Here is a 17565-nt window from a genome sequence, read left to right as displayed (position 1 = left end):
TCATAGCAAGAATATCTCTGGTTAAAGTCCATACTAAACCAGATGAAATTTCTGTGTGGAGTTCATTCGTTCTCCCTGTGCTCATGTGGGTTTTCCCCGGGTTCTCCGGTTTCCTCCCACAGTTCAAAACACACAACCTAAGTAAATTGAACACACAAAATTGATACCAAATTTGACAGGTTAAAATTTCTCAACAAAATTGAGAGGTTAGCGAGAACACCTCTCCTCAGTCATCCATATCCATGATTAGCTAGAAATAAGCTGGGGGGAGTTCATCAAGATCTACCTGAGCTCAAACCCCCTTCTCGCCCTGCAAACGGGAGGGAGCCCCGGACTCGAGGATCTCATAAGCTCAGGGCTCTCTGCCAGGACAGCATGCCAAACAAGCTTTATTATCAATCATCAGCTAAGTGTGAACTCTTGAAATGTTAATGTATTTACTAACATGAACAAACAATGAATGGTAAATTTTAACAGAATTTATTCGTCTTTGTTAATGTTAGTTGATGAAAATAAAGTTATTGATTGTTGTCCATATAAACTCACAGTCCATAACTAACGTTAACAAGCACACACTATTAACAATTTCCTGTAGAATCTACAGTAACTTACTGTAAATCAATTACAACAAAAATAATGTATTCATATTTAAAACATCTTGCTGTATATGTACAGTATTGTATCTTTACTGTAAAATATACAGTCATTTTCACACTGCAACTTTAAAATACAGTAACATCCTGCATACCTGTCCTACAGTAAACTTCAGTTCATATTAAAGTTAAATACTGTGTAATTTACAAAAATCGTTAACAGTGCATCTTTGGATTTTAATAATGCGTTAGTAAATGTTGAACTATGATAAATCAAGTTGTACAGTAATGTACTTTGATTTTAAATGTAGTAAATGCATTAACTAACATTGACTAATGGCTCATTTGAAATGTTTTGATATCTGCTATTAATAGTGCCTCTATTAATAATATTCATTCATTCATTTTCCTTCAGCTTAGTCCCTTATTTATCAGTGGTCGCCACAGTGGAATGAACCGCCAACTTTTCCAGCATTTGTTTTACGCAGCGGATGCCCTTCCAGCTGCAATCTATTAATAATATTCTCTATTATAATCGTGCTACACTGTCGCCTCACAGCAAGAAGGTCGCTGGTTCAAGCCCCGCTGGGTCAGTTGCCGTTTCTGTGTGGAGTTTGCATGTTCTCCCCATGTTGGCATAGGTTTCCGGGTGCTCCAGTTTGCCCAACAGTCCAAAGACATGCGCTATAGGAACTAAATTGGCCATAGTTTATGAGTGTGTGTATGTGAATGTGAGAGTGTATGGGTGTTTTCCAGTACTGGGTTGTGGCTGGAAGGGCATCCGCTGCATAAAACATATGTCAAAATAGCTGGTGGTTCATTCTGCTGTGGCGAACTCTAAAACAGATACTATGCCGAAAGAAAATGAATGAATGAATAATAGTGTTATTAATTAATACATTTTGTCACTTGCTGCTAAAATATGAGGCTTCTAGAAGATTAATAAAAATGGTTAATGTTCATTTGCTATCAGATGTTCTGTATTTTATATAATGTTTCATATTTGTGTATTCTGAAATTATGACATGTTGTCTTTACTGAAAACCTAAAACCAGAGATAAACACTTATATTCAAAAAGAAAGATTTAAAGAGTCTAAACTTTGAAGCACTAATATTGAAATTAAATGTACGCTTAGTAAATCTGAAAGCAACTAAACTGGTAAACCTTAATGTCAGATTTCAGAGTCAGTTGAAATGGAGTGGACTTGAGACTGTAATATATTGGCAATAAAATCTATATTATAGACTCTCCTGTTTTGTGCACCTTGATCTCAAACTCAGAACAAGGAACCTATTAAATATTGAGCCGTTTGGTGGTTGAGCTGCTTTGCCTGAAATGGCAGAAGCCAGTATTTCAGTAGCTCAAGATCAGTTCATCTGTTCGATCTGTCTGGACCTCCTGAAGAAACCAGTGACCATCCCTTGTGGACACAGTTACTGTATGAACTGCATTACTGAATACTGGAATTATCAATCGAAAGTTTACAGCTGCCCTCAGTGCAGACAGACCTTCAAACCGAAACCTGCTTTAAACAAGAACGTGGTGATGGCAGAAATGGTGGAGAAACTGAAGACAGGATTATTAAATGCTCTCAGGTGTGCAGGACCTGGAGATGTGGAGTGTGATGTCTGCTCTGGGAGAAAATATAAAGCTGTGATATCCTGTCTGGTGTGTCTGGAATCTTACTGTCAGACTCACTTTGAGCGTCATGAGGAGTTCCACTCGGGCAGACACAAAGTGACCGATGCTACTGGACAACTGAAGCAGATGATCTGCTCTAAACATAATAAACAACTAGAAATCTTCTGTCGTACTGATCAGTGCTGTATCTGCTATTTGTGCACGATGGATGAACACAGAAATCATGACACTGTAGCAGCCGTGGTGGAGAGGACAGAGAAACAGGTAGGAAACTTTAAAACATTAAAAAGTATCACGACATAGAGCTGAAAAAATTAGGGATGTACGTTGTTGAAAAAATATGATTGGAAAAATCATCATCATAATTCTGTATCATTTTATACAATAACAGTACATAAATAATGATATGTCAATATGTAAACTAAGCATTAAAATATTATCGACAAATGATTAATGTATGCGCTAATCACGAATCATGATCATAGTCTATGCTTAAAGAGCCCCTATTATGGGTTTTTGAAAATGACCTTCCATGTAGTGTGTAACACAGCTCTAAGTGAAGTGAAATATCCAGCTATGGCTTAAATCTGAAAGTGGACAGTTTTTAAAACTATTGATTCATCTAAAAAAAAAAAAAAGAAAAGAATAAAAGAGTCGGCTCATAGTGGTTAGAATGAATCGCCTTCAAAACCAGTCTTTAGCCGTTTCGGCGTGACGTGGCTACGAAACATAAACCCCGCCCAACTGTTGCGCGCGCAAACCCAGGAAAATTTAAACCTGCGGCCCCACCCACTAACCCAGCAGCAAAGACAAACAGATCCTGAAGCCATTATGAGTCATGAAGACGCTGTGCTTACCTGGATATTATTGGAAGTGTGAGGGAAATTAGTGCTTCAGCAATCTACACGCTTACAATGGGCGATTCATTCAACCCAGGCTCATTCTGAGAACGTAGTCCCGGGGACGTTTCTGGAGACCGCGAAATACGTAGCCGGGGGTACATACCGGCTGCATTTCATTTTTTTAAGCGAACGCTGCAGGGCGGTGTGACGTCGTTCCCTTTGGCGCTTGCCGGCCGGCCAGCAGGCCGCTCGCCTCTGTGTGGAGGGCTTTCCCGCTGCAACCAGTTTGTCCGGTTAGCTCTTCGTGTACTCTGGCGGACTCGAGGCGCAGAGAGGGGCTGACCATGACGACGACCGGGTTCGAGTCCGGGAAAGAGCGGTTATAGAAATCAGGTAAGAAAACAAAAACAAAATCCAAAAAATGAAGTGAACAAGTTCGTCACAGGGTGAGAATGTGGTCAAAATCCGAAAACGTGGTAAAAATCAGACGAGGGCTTTTCTTTTTCTGGACGGCTTTTGTGAATCGTTGTTGGTTGGGTTTAGGGACGGAGGAGGGTGGGTCAGCCCGCCGATTGGCCGGTCGCACGGTCAATCATTCTGTCATCCAGGAAGACAGGCGGAAGGTCGTTCGACAGCGGCCTCTTGGGGGATTTACGCGAGAACGGCGCGGGAAAAAGCGCGCACAGCGGCCTCTCGCGGACTCGCGAAAACAAAAACTGCAAAAATATGTACCTCCTGGGACGTATTTCGCGGTCTCCAGAAACGTCCCCGGGACTACGTTCTCAGAATGAGCCTGGGTTGGATTCATTCGTTTGTTAAAGATAGGATCAGAAAAGACTACTGATGTATGAGACTTTGACAGAGCTAGACAGGAACTTCAGTACAAAGCTCATGGATTAGTTTCTTCCTAATTTTGTAATGGACAGACAATACACCAGGGGTGAGTGCAAAATAAGGCCAGTTTATTAGGCACAAAGTCAAACAAAGGCAGGCTGCTGCACGCTGAGGAGGAGCGCAGGTGAACGCTACAATCCCCTGGCTGGGTATGTGTTTGATTTCTGGGCAAAGCAGAGTACAGGTAAGCCCTGAGAACATATTACACTTCACGCAAGAGGTGCCACAGCAATGATTGCAAATAGAAATAATCTACAGCTGAGAAGGGACAAAAGCTCCAAAGTGAAAGATAATTAATGAAATCAGACCTGGCCCATGACACATTTAATAAGTGTAAGTAAATGGCTTGTCTCCTTGTTTTCTCTAGCTTGCAAATGATGTGTTTAACTGTGTTTTGTTACTTGTAACCGCTTGTACTGTATCAGGTTAACTCTTTATATTCTCATATCTCATATCTTCTCATATCTTCACGTCTAATGCCACGTTGACACGCAACGCATGCTGCTTTGTTTACGCATTTAAATGCGTTTGTGAGCTCGCGTTCCACTGCCGTTTGTCGTTGCTATGGCCACCATCAGCTGTTCCTACACACGTGCAGCGGTCAAGGTTCAGAATAGTTTAGCTTTTGCTGCTGTGTGGATTAATACTGAATGTGTATCATAGTTAAGAATAGAGCAATATGCTGGTGTTTAACTACACTGCTTTTGGTGGTAAGGTGTCTGAATAACTCACCTTTTGAGTAAGTTTACTATGAAGCGTAAACTTCATTGGCTTTGCAATCATCGTTAAAATGGAAGTCAATGATGAGGCGTAAACAGCCACTAACAACAAAATGGTAGTGTATTTGTCCAGTGTATTGTTAAGTTTTGGAAACTTTTCAAGGAATTTTCAAAAAAAATTGGTCAAAATAAGGTTTGCAACTTTAATTCATCTTTATTAAAGATTACAAATGGTACAATTTCTTGTGCCTGAATACTTTAAACCAGGGATTCTCAACCGGTGGGCCACTAGTGGGCCTCAGTGGTCCTGCAGGTGGGCTGCGAGATAGCTTCAAATTAATTTAAATATTATACTTTAATTGTTTGATTTCATTATTAGATATATCATATTAAAATGATCAAAGTAGCTCATGGAATTTCTTGCTTTCTGTAATTGAATAAGCTAATTCGGACTCACTGTTAAATGCAGACTGTTGCTTAAATTTCCAACCGCTGCGTGTCAACTAGGGCTATGTCCTCAGTTGTATAAATCAAACTGTCACGCAAATGTAAAGGTAACGATGATTAGAGTTATAATAACCAGCTCGTGCGTGCCTCACTGTACTGTATCAGAGTCGCACAAGTCTGTTGATTCACAAACTATGCAAGCTCTCTTTGTGTGAACACTTTAAAATATCCGTATAGTTGTCCATATGAACGTAACATGGTTTATAACGGACGCATGCCCGTACAGTAGGATCCAGTGAAAGTCGGTGGTGTTTCAGTGAACAGCTGTTCACTGTTCCTGCCAGCGAACTCCAATAATGTCCAGCAACAAACCAAACCGCCTTCAGATTAATGTGTTTCGCGTGTTATTATGGTGTTTTACATGTATTTTTAATGGATATGAATAGTGGATCAATAGATGAATTGTAGTCAGTCTAATTCAAAGCAGCAGCAGTTTTTTGCCATCTCAGGGACTACAGATGTAAATTAGCTTTATAGCTAACTCTGGCACAACATGTCATGTTGTACATTGTCCCTGTATAAATAAATAAAAATAAAATCTCCTGTTGTCCTGTCAGGTTTATTTATTGAAGAAAAGGCCCAAATACTCTGCAGTTGTAAAAATAACTGAAATAAAAAATTCAGGAGCTTTAAAGGTGTCAGTCCATTTTTTTTTTAAATATTAGAATATATATATATTACATTTTATATATATATATATATATATATATATATATATATATATATATATATATATATATATATATATATATATATATATATAGAGAGAGAGAGAGAGAGAGAGAGAGAGAGAGAGAGAGAGAGAGAGAGAGAGAGAGAGTTTAGTGTTTCCTCTAGGTTATTTTCCAGCTGTGGCAGCAGGCCTTTTTTACACAGATCTACCAACTACCTGTGGCGTTATTTCAATGACAAATGTTGTGAGCACAGTATTACAAGTTGAGATTGCATTTATGTAATAGCCTACGAACATGCCAATCTCTTTGTTTGCATGCCGATTTCCTCTGCTCATGCACAAAACTTCTTGCACGCCCTCAAATATACGCTGCTCAAGTGCAGATCTGCTTGTGCACTCTCAAATAAACGCTGCTGAAGTGCGAGTTAGTGCGTTTATGTAACAAGTATGTCTCCAACATTTATTAGATTTGCTAGGAATATTTATGAATGTCTCCAATAGACCTACAGAGCGGTATTAATGCGTCCTGAAGTAAAGTGAAATTTCTATACGTCGTGTTTGCTCGCCTCACGCATCACGCACCTGTCAGTCAGTCAGTCAGTCAGCAGGTAACCTTAAAGGGTTAAACAAATACGTTAACGCACAGCACTACTACGGTTACAGAAAAGTTTGCGCTGTTATAATTCACTTAAATAAAGCTTCAAAATAAGCATTTACTCTAGACAATCAGTTTGGGCCTTCAAAAAAAGTTTCAGAGAGTGAGGTGGGCCTTGAAATGAAAAAGGTTGAGAACCCCTGCTTTAAACCATAGGTCTCAAACTGGATACCCGAAGGGCCGCAGCTCTGCACAGTTTTTCACCAACACTAATCAAACACAGCTGATCTAATTAAGGTGTTCAAGACTACTATGTACTATGAACTGATTTCACGCAGCCGCCATTTTTTAAAAGCAAAACTGAGGCTGCGGTGAGAAGAGACCAGGATGTATTACTTCGAGTTACATAGGAACGTTGTGTACCTGGCTATATATCTGATCAGCGAAGAGAAAGTGACATAAATGTATAATTTCACTGCCTTCCAAGTGACCCAAAGGTCTGTTCTGAATGAATGGTGAAAATAAAAAGGGATATCAGACCTCATTTTCAGCTAAATTAAGGGAAACGGCACTAGTTAGCTAACATTTTCTTACCCAAATACACATTTTAGATGCCATTTATTAAACTCAAGTTAATAAACTGATTCTTTCACTATATTAGACTTGTCACGATACTGAATTTCAGTACTGAAATAAAAAAAAAACTTGCATTTCCAGTGCACTGTTGATGGCGTTCTTAAACAGCGCTGATTTGCCATTGTGTTTATGTGCTCAACAGAAATGACTGTAATTGGCCGAAAAGGTAATCAATTCACCCACCACATTCACAATGTTTACCGAATGCAAACACCGCTTGATGACTCAACTGATCTTTGGCCACGCCCCCACAACAAGCCACGCCCCATTTATTTATACATATATAAAATGATAAATATATTATTTTAATAAATACTTTTAAAAATATTTATTACAAATTAGAGTATCATTACTATTATACAATTATTCTATTATAAGTAAATGAATGAAAACAACTGAAGTGATATGCTAACATCATTTAAGAAATATTTTGTGTAAATATATTAATTTCAGGACAGCATGGTGGCTCTGTGGTTAGCACTGTCGCCTCACAGCAAGAAGGTCACGGGTTCGAGTGACATGCGCTATAGGGGAATTGATTAACTAAATTGGTTGTAGTGCATCAGTGTGTGCGTGAATCGGTGTTTATAGGTGTTTCCCAGTACTGGGTTGCAGCTGGAAGGTCATCCAATGCGTAAAACATGCCGGAACAGTTGGCAGTTCATTCTGCTGTGGCGATCCCTGAAATAGAGACTAAGCTGATGGAATATGAATGAATGAATGAATATTAATTTCATTAGAATGAAATTCTACAGATTATGTAGAACACAAAAAAATATGTTTTATAGAATTATCTGTTGTGTGTTGTCTTAGACCTGATTTATAGCCAAGAATTAGGTTTATTAAGTCTAAACTCCCTGACTTCATCCCTCCTTTCTGCTTCATACAAAAAAAAAAATCTATAAGGAGATTTGCTAGTCAAAATAAAATCATCATCATATTAGTTAAACTTTAGTCGATTTTTAAAACTCACTGCGCACCTGTAAAGGCTGTTACCCCTGCCATAAAACGCAGCCCCTCTGAAATCTGCATCTATTAACTTAAATTAATAATCTTTTAATAACATCATTATGACACTAATGATAGTGAACCCTTCCCTTAGGGAAGAATACAGATTTTCGTTTACATTTATTTGTAAACCTAGTGTATTTTAAAATGTGTTTCGCTTGTTTGCTTTATCCATGAAGATAATAATCATCATACATTTTAATCAATTATGGCCTTGGGTGTTCATGTAGACTGAGAATCCATATGAAAGTCTATAAAAGGCAGGCCCGTATTAAGAATTCAGAGGCCCCTGGGCACAATGTCTTGTAGGCCTCCTACCTGGCCGCACCCCTATAGTTGAATTAAAAAATAAGATTAATAAAATATTTTTTAAAATAAAATTAATCTATAATGTATTTTAGATCATTTTTAAAATAAATTATGTACAGTACATTTATTTCTAGTCTACAAAAATGTAACTTATTTTTAAAGCAATTAAAGCACACTTTGAAAAAAATATACTAATACAACTAGTGAAAATTAATGGATTTTTAATGTCTAACTTCTACAAACTTATAATGTGGATATAACACCTTTTCAATCCAGTTCTATGAATCTGAGTCTTCCATAATACACACACTTATAAATGATTCCTACTTGTCTTCCTCGTAATGAAGAGTAGGCAAAATCTGGGGGAGCGTTTCTCTGCACAACACCTGTTGCTTATCACGTGAGCAGTGCCTATATTTTTCGGCATGCATGTTCACAACTGGGATTCATACCGGGAGCGGCAACGCATCAGCGTCAAGCAGGGGCGGTGCGAGAGGCGCACGGGTATGTTTTCTGTGCGTATGCGTCAGTTTGTTTTTGATTACATTGCTTTCACCAGCGTTGGATCGGTTGCACATAGAGAGAATAACATCTTTATAAAACGATAAAAGTTTTTAACACCGTCTTTATTATAACGGAAAAAATATTCACGGGATGATTTTTCTGCATGAGAAAATGAATGTGTGGAGTGAGAGCGTGAAAATACTGTCAATCGTGTGACTCTCACGCCAAATGTGTGAGAGTTGGCAGCCCTGTTGAAATGCTCACAATCGCAGACTTCAAAAACAAATGCAAATGATCAAACTTCACTATATTATGTTAAACGCTGCAGTGACTCCACAGATCTCATGTGTCCTAAACTGTGGTTTCTGGTCAACTATAATGAATCCCAACTCTGCACTGCACATCCTGTGATTGTGATTTAGATGCTGAAACGATATATTGTGCAGCCCTAGAACAAATCGTGCATTGTTTTTAACACAACCATTTCTAACGTGAACAGCTTTGGCTCTCTGTAGTAATCCTTTTATTTTGCTTCATTCTTTAACAGAAACAGTTGGAAGAAACACAGAGAAGTTTCCAGCAGGTAATCCAGGAGAAGGAGAAAAAGCTTCAGGAACTGAAAAAGCCAGTAAAGACTCCTGAGGTCAGTGATTGTCACTCATTGCAGTTGTGTTTAGGGAAATGTACTTACTTGAATATGTTGTTTCTGTTCTACCAAAGTCTGCAGTATTTAACACGAGTAAATGGTCTGTATTTTTTAAAAGCGCTCTGCACAGACAGTGCAAGACAGTCAGAGAATTGCTGAACCAGCCTACTCCACTGCGGTCACAGTGATCAGAGATCAAGAAAACACTGCAGGCAGTCGAGATGAAGGACAACTGGACGTAGGTCAACTGGAGCAGGAGATTGCAGATCTTAAGTGGAGAGAAGCTGAGCTGAAGCACCTTTCCGGCACAAATGATCACATCTGTTTTCTACAGGTAATGGACGCCTGAAAAACAATGCTGGGATTTATCATAGAAATTATTATTACAGATGCCATTCTATGGGTGGCATGCCTGTGTCTCGGCTGGGTCAGTTGGCATTTCGGTGTGGAGTTTGCATGTTCTCCCTGTGTTGGCGTGGGTTTCCTCCGGGCGTTCCGGTTTCCCACACAGTCCAAAGACATGCACCTGACTATAGATGAATTGGGTAAGCTTAATTATCCGTAGTGGATGGGTGTTTTCCAGTATTGTGTTGCGGCTGGAAGGGCATCTGCCGTGTAAAACATATGCTGGAATTGTTCAATAGTTCATTCCGCTGTGACAACCTCTTAAATAGAGACTAACCTGAAGGAAAATGAACGAATCTGTCATTTTGAGGCATGTCCATAGAAGACAACTAATATGATTGGTTGACATCTTTGAAAACCAAAATATTTAAATGTTCAGTTGATATAGCTATATAAAGTAATTATTAGTCGGCAGCTAGCTCTCTTCAACTGAAGGTAAGCAGGGCTGTGCCCGGTCAGTAACTGGATGGGAGACCACATGGGAAAGCTAGGTTGCTGCCGGAAGTGGTGTGGTCTATGTGGGTCCTAACGCCCCAGTATAGTGATGGGGACTCTATACTGCTCAGTGAGCAAAGTCTTTCAGATGAGACGTTAAACCAAGGTTCTGACTCTCTGTGGTCATTACAAATCCCAGGTTGTCCCAGGTTTAACCCCAGCATCCTAGCCAAATTTGCCCACTGGCCTCTGTCCATCATGGTCTCCTAACCATCTCCTATGATAATTGGCTTCATCACAGTCTCCTCTCCACCAACCAGCTGGTGTGTGGTGTGCGGTCTGGTGCAATATGGCTGCCATCGCGTCATCCAGGTGAATGCTGCACACTGGTGGTGGATGAGGAGATTGCCCCAATGTGTAAAGAAAAAGTGTCCAGAAAAAGCGCTATATAAATGTAAGGAATTATTATTTTTAATATTATTATAAATCCACCCACAAAACCACACAACTACCTCAAAACATTATGCAATTCTCAGTGTGCCTCACACAGGTGAGTGGGCTTGACAAACCACCTGTAGAAACTCTTCTTTCTCTAAATAAACACTCCCCATTTTTCTCTGAGCATAATCAGTTTCATTAAATAATTAGCACTTCTTGTGAGTTTTGCCTCTTCTTCTTGCATCACTGAATGCCTCCTCAATTGTAAGTCGCTTTGGACAAAAGCGTAGGCTAAATGACTAAATGTAAATCTATTTCAAGTAGCTTGAATACAGTTTCAGCCTATACTTGAAGTTGTAAGAGAAGTTAGTAGCCAGTTAAGCTTTGTCTCTTTTCTGTATTTTTACAGTGTTTCCAGTCTCTTGTTTCACCTCTTGAAGCCTCAGATGGACCCATTAGGACCAGTTCTCTTCTCACATCTGATGTGCGAAAATCTATCTCTGAACTGAAAGAGCAACTGTACAGTTTGTGCAGAGAGGAGGAGAAAAAAATATCTAACAGTGGTGAAGCAAGACCACCCCTACCTCTCAGAACACAACTTCCACTACCAACACGCCTTCCATCTCTCCAATCACCACCCTCACCACCGCCACCTCTCCGTTCTCAGCTACCACTTCCACCAACACCTCCATCTGTCCAACCACCACCCTCACCACCCCCACCATTCCAACCACCACCTCCACCACCACCGGCTCTCCGTTCTCAGCAACCACTTCCACCAACACCTCCATCCACCCAATCACCAAATGCACCACTCCCATCTCCCCGTTCTCAGCAACCCCTACCCCGTCCATCCGTCCAATCACCACCTCCAGCACTCCCAGCTCTCCGTGCTCAGCATCCACTTCCACCAAAACCTCCATCTATCCAATCACCCCCTCCACTTTCCCGTTCTCAGCCACCTCTTCCACCTCCATCTCTCCCATCACCACATCTACCACTCCCACTTCCTCGTTCTCAGCAACCACTCCCACCACCACTTCCATCCCTCCAACCACCACCCTCACCACCCCCATCTCTCCGATCACCCCCTCCAACACTCCCCCCATCACCCCCACCTCTCCAATCACCATCTTCATCTCTCCCCCCAACTCTCCAATCATCATCTTCAGCACTCCTCCCATCTCTCCAATCACCACCTCCACCACTCCCCCCAACACCCCCAGCTCTCCGATCACAACCACCCATCCCACCACCCAAACCTCTCCGATTACAATTTCCACCATCTCCAACTCTCGGCTCACAAACTTCACCTCCACCACTACCCCCACCTTTCGGTTCACAAACCTCACCACCACCCTTACCCCCACCTTTCCGACCAAACCATTGAAGGCCTGGGTTTACTCCTTTTTTACTCTAACTTTCACAATGCATTTTAAAATATACTCAACTGTGGATAAGCATGGATACGGGAGTTTGACCACCCAGTGGACTTTATCTGTGTGAACATTTGCCTTGCAACTGCACTGTTGTAGTAGCTCTATGTGCCTACTGCCTAGAGATAAAAACTGGCCTGCACACAAACGTTCATGGACAGTCCTGATGACTCTAACTGCATTACAAGGAAATTGCACAAACCTGCTTTGTTGTTGCTTGTTTTTATCCAAGTGTAAACAATCAAAAATGCTTTTTGATTCCCAATGTTTTGGCATGTGGCAAGCCTCAATGAAAACAGATCTTCATAAACCTCAAATGCAATCCTATTGACTAAAATGGACACACAGTGGATACAAAGTCACCTCAATATCCCTTTTAAAAGATTCATGATATGATATATTTTCTTTTAAATTGTTTTACACTTTGTTCTACACTGTGGTGTTGTGTTAAATGCTTTGATAATGCGATAGCATACTGTATGGGTAGCATGGGTCTCAAACTCAATTCCTTAAGGGGCCACAGCTCTGCAGTTTTGCTCCAACCCTAATCAAACACAGCTGATCCAACTGATCAACGTGTTCGAGACTCTTTTGAACACCTTGATTAGTTGGATCAGCTGTGTTTGAATGAGGTTGGAGCAAAACTGTGCAGAGCTGTGGCCCTCCAGGAATTGAGTTTGAGACCCATGGATTAGAACATAAGTCTCAAGCTCAATTCCTCGAGGGCCGCAACTCTGCACAGTTTTGCTCCAGCCCTAATCAAACACAGCTGTTCAAACAAATCAAGGTGTTCAAGACTACTAGACGCTACTAGATCAGCTGTGTTTGAGTAGGGTTGGAACAAAACTGTGCAGAGCTGCGGCCCTCCAGGGATTGAGTTCGAGACCCATGGATTAAAGGGTTTATTGTCACCATAGGTTTGACTATAGCGGGTTACTGTGATCACACGGGGACACTGTTAGGTGCATGGTGGAATTGGCGACAGGAGGCTGTTAGGGTTCTGTAATAAAGAGATTTATAAAACTCTGTCCAAGTGTCTTGCCATATGTGCAACTTAAGAAGAAACAGTACAAACACTGTTCTATAATACATATGCGAAGTATAGTTAGACCGTATTTGCATGCAATTGACAAATAGTAGCAGGCAAATTAGGTCACACTTTATTTTGATGGTCTGTTTGTTGAATTTAAGTTGCATTGCATCTACATGCCAGCTAGTTCTCATTAGATTATAAGTAGACTGTTAGGTTGGGGTTAGGGTTTGTTTAAGTGGACATACTTGCAAAGTGTCTTATAGTCAGTTAAATGTCTGTTGAAAGTGCAGTAAGCAGACAGTCTACTAATACTCAAATGGACCATCAGAATCCATTTAAATCCATTTGAACCGTTCAAATTGCATGTGTGTAGGCATTTTGTCTTTCTTGTAAAATATAATAATGATGGAAGTAGTTGTGGTGGCACCTTCTTGGGTAATTAAATGTTTTCTGTCACAACTTGTTCAGTCAGTATCAGCCAATCAAAATTCTGGATCTGAAAGTAACCAATTTACAAAGTCCTCTTTCCTCAGAGAAGATTAAAGTTGTTAAACATTTGCTAAGTTGTAAACTTTATTGGTTGTTGAAAAGTGAAACAAGAAAGTTGAAGAGGCAAAATTGACAACAATCATAAGCTTAGCACTCCTATTTTCAGGATTATGGATCCTCCATCTGTGTCAGACCTCTATCAGACTAAATTGTCTACATCAGGCATGGGCAAACTTGATCCTGGAAGGTGTGTGTCCTGCATAGTTTTGCTCCAACCCTAATCAAACACACCTGCATGTAGCTTTCTTACTGCGTCCGAAATTGCCTACTACTCAGTAGGTACTGCATTTGAATTTATAACGGGGTGCCCAATTCTGTTCCTGGAGGGCCAGTGTCTTGCATAGTTTAGCTGTAACTTCCTTCAACACACCTGCCTAGAAGTTTCTAGTATACCTAGAAAGAGCTTGATTAGCTGGTTCAGGTGTATTTAATTGGGGTTGGAACTGGCCCTCCAGGACCGAGTTTTGGCATCCCTGTACTATACAGTATGAATGTCAGTAGTATGAATGGAACTTGGATGTACCACAAATGCAATTTTGTCATCATCACGTGACCTACCTGCATCACTTCACTCCCATTCCCTCCGAATCTCGCCAGAAGTAGTAGGTCATCCAGGTACTTCTCACATACTGTTTTTCAAATTCTATGAATTCACATGTACTACTTGGCTCACATACTGATTTTAGCATACTATATAGTATGGAACTATGCGATTTTGAATGATTTGTTTGTTCATGTGTGTTTGATGAGTGCTAGAGCAAAATTCGAGAGGGGTCTGGCTGCAGACTCGATGCAGTGCAATCTGAGCTGAATCCAATGCTTTTTAATGCGCTCACCTAACCCCACCCCCAACCCTACCCATCACAGTGACGTCACTCACTCCATTGAGTGCATTGTGTCTGACATTGCATCGCTGAGTGATGCAATCTGAGCTTGCATAATAAAGACTGCATCCAGAGACTATTACAAAATTCTGCAGGTACACCGGCCCTCAAAGATCAAGTTTGCCCATCCCTAGTCTAGATTGTTCTGCATACATTTCAGAATTAAGCATTGTTCATCTGCGTGTTCCATAAAAAAGGACCTGCACATTTTCCAATCCACAGCATTTGTCTTCAAGGTTGTTTAAATAGAATCAAACTCCTTCAACCACAGCTTAGACCCACCACAAGACCAAGAACCAAGCAGGACATAAACTTTGTTCAATAGATAAAGCCTTTATCATTTATTATATTTATTATCACTATATACTATTTTCTAATTAATGTTAGATTTTCTATAGCTGATGTCAATTAATAATTAAACTTTTAGTGTATTTGCTAAAATCAGAACAAGAATGAACATTTTACTCCCAGGGGAATAGCAGACAGAATATATCTCCAAAAAATAATGTGTAACATCAAACTTAATCACTTCCATTTATCTTATGCTCTTTGTTTATTCATAGATTGCCATTTATTTTCTCTTGTCTATTCTTTTGTTATTAAAAAAATATTACTTGGGTCTTTTTGTGTTAATATATCAAAAGCTCTACATGATAACGATATCTCACAAATCCCTCAGATTATGAAAATTAGAAACTTCCTCCAGTTCAAAAAATTTCCACCCTAAAACCATAACAGCAGCTTTCAGCACGAGACTGACATCTAGTGGACATACATTAATAAGGGGCAGACACACTATTCTTTTGCACACATCACTTCTAGACTGGAAACTATTCCAGCTCTATGGCAAGCCGTTTTGACATTTAATTAATAACCCATACTAGTATCTATTTTCATGTTACTAGTACTTATTTTTTTAGATACTAAGTATCTTTTACATTAAGTACTACTACTTATTCATTAGCAGAGTTCGGTGTAAGGCGTTTTTCAGTAACGCGTTACTGTATTCTATTGCATTTTTGAGGAATGCAGCAATATAACGAACTACATTTTACATTTGAGTAATTTGACTACAGTTACTAAAGTCAGTGTAATTGCGTTACAAATATAGTTCATAGAAGAAAAAAAAGGCTTCTTTTAAAACACGTTTTCCACTGCAACGTCAGTTTTACCTCAGCTTTTAAATTGCTGGAGAATACGAGCTGAAATGGCTGCTGACTAGGCTTGTGCCGGTATTCGGTAATGCGATAAATCACGGTAATGAATATGCACGATATTGTTATCGCGGGCACTTCAAAATACCGTGAAAAATAATAGTTCCGAATTTATATTCTTAGAACGCGCCTTAGCTTATTTTCCATCAACCGCTTGAAGAAACACTGCGTATATGCTGCGCAGAACTGATGCGCACTCTGATGTAAACAATCCCCACATGTAGAAGCCTTGTGTGCAGGCAGTGCGCGCCGCCGCTGCCACCGCGCTTTAATCCTCACACGCAGGGGCGGGCTGGCCATCTGGCAAACCGGGCACTTTCCCGGTGGGCCGACGTACTTTTTGTGACTCTCTGAAAGTAGATGCTTTTTTCCCGGACAGACAGACCGGGCCGGTCCATGTGACACTCTGCAGCCCATTGGCTCTTTTCGGTATTGACATTGGGCTGGCCCAATCACAAACTCCTATTTTGGACTCCGTGTGAGCGTGCGTCGTTTGTGTGTATTTGTCAAAATAGTCGAGAGTCAGAGAGAAGAAACGCAAGGGAGGCGCAGAGAAATCGCGGGAAACACACCGGCGTTTCATTTAGCGATTCTGAAAAGTTCTCTGTTCATTCTAGTAAACGGCTAAAAACGCAAATCACGTGTCCACACACTCTCTGCCCAGAGCTGCAGCCACTAGTTCAGCGGGTGAGCATAAACCCCAGGTGAGAGTGTAGTGCATGTCAGACAGTTCATCTGCTGGATGATCTCATCTCACTATAGTTGTTAAACGTGATATTGAATTCATCTTGTTGTCTCTATCTAACAATTCTTATGTCTTTTGAATCACTTGTTCTCAGTTAACTGTTTTGGGTGAGTGCAAAGATAAGCTAATATATTAATTTATGTAACCACATACACTGATTCTGCACATTGACTGATTGCTTACCTTTATCGTTTAAATTTAATGTACGTTATACTGTTATAATGGCCATTATTGGTTATTAAAACTGATATTCTGCAAAAGAGACAGTGTAAATCAAATATCAAAATGAAACAAATTTGACTTATATTATGTTTTCATTGTTTAGATAGTGAAACAGCAAGCAGGATGAGGTGAAAGAGGTTAAAATGTAACACTGTTCCCTTTGAAGATTTACCCATGCATTAGCAGGCAGTTTTTGTTATGTTTATTATTGAATATAGGCTGAGTGAATAGTGTATTGAATAAGCTAAATTGACTGTAGTGTATGAGTGTGTGTGAATGAGTGTGTATGGGTGATTTCCAATATTGGGTTGTGGCTGGAAAGGCATCTGCTGCATAAAACATGCTGGAATAGTTGGCAGTTCATTCCACGATTGCTGATCGAAGACGGTTTCCCTTTGCACATTCACTTTGATATAATTGCTCAAGTTTACTTTTATATTGTGTATTGTTTTATTTATATTTATTTGTATTTAAATGTTTGAAGTACTTTTAGTTAATTAAAAAGTTATTAAAGTTACTAAGTTTTACTGAAGTTTTTTGTGTTTTTTTACCTGTTTCTCTAGTAAAATTACAATATCGTGATAATACCGTATACCGTGATAAAAGCTCAATCAATTAATCGCAGCATGAAAATG

General features: G+C 40.0%; 1 protein-coding gene across 1 annotated transcript; it reads left to right on the top strand.

Annotated features, from left to right (window-relative positions):
* The first annotated feature begins 1878 nt into the window (after positions 1-1878).
* ftr21 (finTRIM family, member 21) lies at positions 1879-13310 on the top strand. Its single transcript, XM_056481214.1, has 4 exons — positions 1879-2500; positions 9471-9566; positions 9688-9903; positions 11257-13310. Exons 1-4 carry the CDS (start codon positions 1931-1933, stop codon positions 12235-12237), a joined length of 1863 nt encoding a protein of 620 aa, XP_056337189.1. The 5' UTR covers positions 1879-1930; the 3' UTR covers positions 12238-13310.
* The last annotated feature ends 4255 nt before the right edge of the window (positions 13311-17565 follow it).

The sequence above is a fragment of the Danio aesculapii genome, chromosome 2 (genome assembly GCF_903798145.1).
Source record: "Danio aesculapii chromosome 2, fDanAes4.1, whole genome shotgun sequence".
Lineage (NCBI taxonomy): Eukaryota > Metazoa > Chordata > Actinopteri > Cypriniformes > Danionidae > Danio > Danio aesculapii.
Note: the sequence above shows the minus strand (reverse complement) of the source record. Positions and strands in the feature narration are given on the sequence as shown.

Coding starts and splice junctions, on each gene's coding strand:
- ftr21 (XM_056481214.1), top strand. CDS start 1,931: ATGGCAGAAGCCAGTATTTCAGTAGCTCAAGATCAGTTCATCTGTTCG. Junction 2,501..9,470: donor TGGAGAGGACAGAGAAACAG/GTAGGAAACTTT, acceptor ATTCTTTAACAG/AAACAGTTGGAAGAAACACA. Junction 9,567..9,687: donor AGCCAGTAAAGACTCCTGAG/GTCAGTGATTGT, acceptor ATTTTTTAAAAG/CGCTCTGCACAGACAGTGCA.